Genomic DNA, 5,000 nt, shown 5'->3' with positions numbered 1-5,000 from the left:
TCACACAGAGAGGTATTACTGTGTTACGGTTCTCCAGCTGATAGAGCTCAGTACCGAATCTCTTGGTGTAGAGCATCTCTCCCAGGTTGTGAGGAGCCAGCGAGTAGATGGCCAGGATGCCTTCGTCAGGGAAGCCGCGCTGGCTGCTGGGGATGAACACGGCCAGCAGCTGACCGTCCGCCGAGATGTCGCAGCTCGCATCGTTGTAGATCTTACAGTTTGGCACCAGAACGTTAACGGAGGCTGCACACAGTCACATGACACGTTAGATTAGAGCTGCACAGTCACATGACACGTTAGATTAGAGCTGCACAGTCACATGACACGTTAGATTAGAGCTGCAGTCACATGACACGTTAGATTAGAGCTGCACAGTCACATGACACGTTAGATTAGAGCTGCACAGTCACATGACACGTTAGATTAGAGCTGCACAGTCACATGACACGTTAGATTAGAGCTGCAGTCACATGACACGTTAGATTAGAGCTGCAGTCACATGACACGTTAGATTAGAGCTGCAGTCACATGACACGTTAGATTAGAGCTGCACAGTCACATGACACGTTAGATTAGAGCTGCAGTCACATGACACGTTAGATTAGAGCTGCAGTCACATGACACGTTAGATTAGAGCTGCAGTCACATGACACGTTAGATTAGAGCTGCACAGTCACATGACACGTTAGATTAGAGCTGCAGTCACATGACACGTTAGATTAGAGCTGCACAGTCACATGACACGTTAGATTAGAGCTGCACAGTCACATGACACGTTAGATTAGAGCTGCACAGTCACATGACACGTTAGATTAGAGCTGCACAGTCACATGACACGTTAGATTAGAGCTGCACAGTCACATGACACGTTAGATTAGAGCTGCAGTCACATGACACGTTAGATTAGAGCTGCAGTCACATGACACGTTAGATTAGAGCTGCAGTCACATGACACGTTAGATTAGAGCTGCAGTCACATGACACGTTAGATTAGAGCTGCAGTCACATGACACGTTAGATTAGAGCTGCACAGTCACATGACACGTTAGATTAGAGCTGCACAGTCACATGACACGTTAGATTAGAGCTGCAGTCACATGACACGTTAGATTAGAGCTGCAGTCACATGACACGTTAGATTAGAGCTGCACAGTCACATGACACATTAGATTAGAGCTGCACAGTCACATGACACGTTAGATTAGAGCTGCAGTCACATGACACGTTAGATTAGAGCTGGAGTCACATGACACGTTAGATTAGAGCTGCAGTCACATGACACGTTAGATTAGAGCTGCAGTCACATGACACGTTAGATTAGAGCTGCAGTCACATGACACGTTAGATTAGAGCTGCAGTCACATGACACGTTAGATTAGAGCTGCACAGTCACATGACACGTTAGATTAGAGCTGCAGTCACATGACACGTTAGATTAGAGCTGCAGTCACATGACACGTTAGATTAGAGCTGCAGTCACATGACACGCTAGATTAGAGCTGCAGTCACATGACACGTTAGATTAGAGCTGCAGTCACATGACACGTTAGATTAGAGCTGCAGTCACATGACACGTTAGATTAGAGCTGCAGTCACATGACACGTTAGATTAGAGCTGCACAGTCACATGACACGTTAGATTAGAGCTGCACAGTCACATGACACGTTAGATTAGAGCTGCAGTCACATGACACGTTAGATTAGAGCTGCAGTCACATGACACGTTAGATTAGAGCTGCAGTCACATGACACGTTAGATTAGAGCTGCAGTCACATGACACGTTAGATTAGAGCTGCACAGTCACATGACACGTTAGATTAGAGCTGCACAGTCACATGACACGTTAGATTAGAGCTGCAGTCACATGACACGTTAGATTAGAGCTGCACAGTCACATGACACGTTAGATTAGAGCTGCAGTCACATGACACGTTAGATTAGAGCTGCACAGTTGCTGAGGTTCTACCTGTGGTTCTACCTGAGGTTCTACCTGAGGTTCCTGGACCTGCAGACAGCAGCTCTAAACAGACTGTGACTCTTCATCTTATTTATTCTTATCTTTTATTCTCGTATCTTTATTTTTATTTGTTTTACCAATAAAGGTTACTGTCGTTATCAGAGAGAACGGAGAACAGAGAGAACGGAGAACAGAGAACAGAGGGTTAGGGTCAGAGAGAACAGAGAGAACAGAGAGAACAGAGAACAGAGAGAACCGTACCGTTGCTGATCTCAGGCAGGTCAAACTTGGTGAAGTCCCACCACTGCAGGCGGTACGTGGTGTTGGCGATGTTACTGGCGACCGCTGACTGTCCGTCCCCGATAGACGCTCCTAGAACCACAGCAGCTTATTACCCAGCATGCACTCTGGGTGTGTGTGTGTGTGTGTGTCTGTGTGTGTGTGTGTGTGTGTGTGTGTATGTGTGTGTGTGTGTGTGTCTGTGTGTGCGTGTCTGTGTGTCTGTGTATGTGTGTGTGTGTGTGTGTGTGTGTGTCTGTGTGTCTGTGTGTGCGTGTCTGTGTGTCTGTGTGTGTGTCTGTCTGTGTGTCTGTGTGTGTGTCTGTCTGTGTGTCTGTGTGTGCGTGTCTGTGTGTGTGTGTATGTGTGTGTGTGTGTGTGTCTGTGTGTGCGTGTCTGTGTGTCTGTGTATGTGTGTGTGTGTGTGTGTGTGTGTGTCTGTGTGTGCGTGTCTGTGTGTCTGTGTATGTGTGTGTGTGTGTGTGTGTGTGTGTGTGTGTGTGTACCAGCGAGGACTCTGTTGACAGATGAGTGTGTAGCGAGGCCGGGTTGTCCTCTCTCGTGGAAGATTCCAGCGTACGGCAAATACTCAGGAAGGAGGAACCGCCTGCAGAGACACACGGAACCTCATCCTCTGTTCTCCATATAGAACTGTTCTCCATATAGAACTGTTCTACACAAAGAACTGTTCTACACAAAGAACTGTTCTCCATAAAGAACTGTTCTACACAAAGAACTGTTCTACACAAAGAACTGTTCTCCATAAAGAACTGTTCTACACAAAGAACTGTTCTCCACAAAGAACTGTTCTACACAAAGAACTGTTCTCCATATAGAACTGTTCTACACAAAGAACTGTTCTACACAAAGAACTGTTCTCCATAAAGAACTGTTCTACACAAAGAACTGTTCTACACAAAGAACTGTTCTCCATAAAGAACTGTTCTACACAAAGAACTGTTCTACACAAAGAACTGTTCTCCACAAAGAACTGTTCTACATAAAGAACTGTTCTCCATAAAGAACTGTTCTACACAAAGAACTGTTCTACATAAAGAACTGTTCTACACAAAGAACTGTTCTACACAAAGAACTGTTCTACATAAAGAACTGTTCTACACAAAGAACTGTTCTACACAAAGAACTGTTCTACATAAAGAACTGTTCTACACAAAGAACTGTGTTACATAAAGAACTGTTCTACACAAAGAACTGTGTTACATAAAGAACTGTTCTACACAAAGAACTGTTCTCCATAAAGAACTGTTCTACACAAAGAACTGTTCTACACAAAGAACTGTTCTACACAAAGAACTGTGTTACATAAAGAACTGTTCTACACAAAGAACTGTTCTACACAAAGAACTGTTCTCCATAAAGAACTGTTCTACATAAAGAACTGTTCTCCATATAGAACTGTTCTCCATAAAGAACTGTTCTACATAAAGAACTGTTCTACACAAAGAACTGTTCTCCATAAAGAACTGTTCTACACAAAGAAGAGACTCATTAACGGATTTTAATTAACAGATGACATCATGATGACATCATTATGACATCAGTATGACATCATCACGCTGTAACTCACCGCGGGACGAAGCGACCCAGCGAGGGCGCAGACATCCTGGCGTTGCGTGGCGTTCTGTGTCTGGCTCTGTCCCCGTTATCACTGAAACACAGAACCCGTTAGAACCCGTTAGAACCCTGACCCTAACCACAGGATCCAGTTAGAACCCTAACCACAGAACCCGTTAGAACCCTAACCACAGAACCCGTTAGAACCCTGACCCAAACCACAGGATCCAGTTAGAGACCCTGACCCAAACCACAGGATCCAGTTAGAGACCCTGACCACAGGATCCAGTTAGAACCCTAACCACAGAACCCGTTAGAACCCTAACCACAGAACCCGTTAGAACCCTGACCCAAACCACAGGATCCAGTTAGAGACCCTGACCACAGGATCCAGTTAGAACCCTAACCACAGAACCCGTTAGAACCCTAACCACAGAACCCGTTAGAACCCTGACCCAAACCACAGGATCCAGTTAGAACCCTGACCCTAACCACAGAACCAGTTAGAACCCTAACCCTAACCACAGGATCCAGTTAGAGACCCTGACCCTAACCACAGAACCAGTTAGAACCCTAACCACAGAACCCGTTAGAACCCTGACCCTAACCACAGGATCCAGTTAGAGACCCGGCCCGCTCCAATCAGCTGACCCTGACCACAGACTGGTTCCTAACTTTGAGGCTCAGGTGTGAACCCGCTGAATCATAGACTGTAAGTTGCTTTCTTACTCCAGCTCCTCGAAGTCCACGTCGCTGCTGTCCATGGAGCCGGACGGGTTGCCGGGGGGACCGTCGGAGGACGAGGACATGGCCCGCAGACGGTTCTGCTGGTACCGGAGCGAGCGCTGCCGGATGCTGTCCCTCCGAGACAGGTACTGGATCATCCTCTGGGCGTAGTACGCAGCCGGAGACAACCTGAGCACAGGAGAGGGAGGGGTTACCTGGCTGGTCAGGTGAGGGAGGGGTCACCTGGCTGGTCAGGTGAGGGAGGGGTCACCTGGCTGGTCAGGTGAGTGAGGGGTTACCTGGCTGGTCACGTGAGTCAGGTGAGTGAGGGGTTACCTGGCTGGTCAGGTGAGTGAGGGGTTACCTGGCTGGTCAGGTGAGTGAGGGGTCACCTGGCTGGTCAGGTGAGTGAGGTGAGTGAGGGGTTACCTGGCTGGTCAGGTGAGTGAGGGGTTACCTGGC

The 5,000-nt window shown here is 47.3% G+C and overlaps 1 protein-coding gene across 2 annotated transcripts in view; it reads right to left on the bottom strand.

Moving 5' to 3' along the window:
* Nucleotides 1–5,000, bottom strand: part of ambra1b (autophagy/beclin-1 regulator 1b) — a 28,745-nt gene that overhangs the window by 11,483 nt on the left and 12,262 nt on the right. For both annotated transcript variants that reach the window (XM_053319110.1, XM_053319111.1), the window contains 5 exons: nucleotides 4,542–4,727; nucleotides 3,826–3,906; nucleotides 2,744–2,844; nucleotides 2,220–2,330; nucleotides 55–243 (listed from right to left, as the gene is read on the bottom strand). In XM_053319110.1, coding sequence (XP_053175085.1) covers nucleotides 55–243; nucleotides 2,220–2,330; nucleotides 2,744–2,844; nucleotides 3,826–3,906; nucleotides 4,542–4,727 — 668 coding nt within the window. The remainder of the gene's footprint in view (nucleotides 1–54; nucleotides 244–2,219; nucleotides 2,331–2,743; nucleotides 2,845–3,825; nucleotides 3,907–4,541; nucleotides 4,728–5,000) is intronic.

Source organism: Scomber japonicus, chromosome 5, assembly GCF_027409825.1.
Source record: "Scomber japonicus isolate fScoJap1 chromosome 5, fScoJap1.pri, whole genome shotgun sequence".
Taxonomy (NCBI): domain Eukaryota; kingdom Metazoa; phylum Chordata; class Actinopteri; order Scombriformes; family Scombridae; genus Scomber; species Scomber japonicus.
Note: the sequence above shows the minus strand (reverse complement) of the source record. Positions and strands in the feature narration are given on the sequence as shown.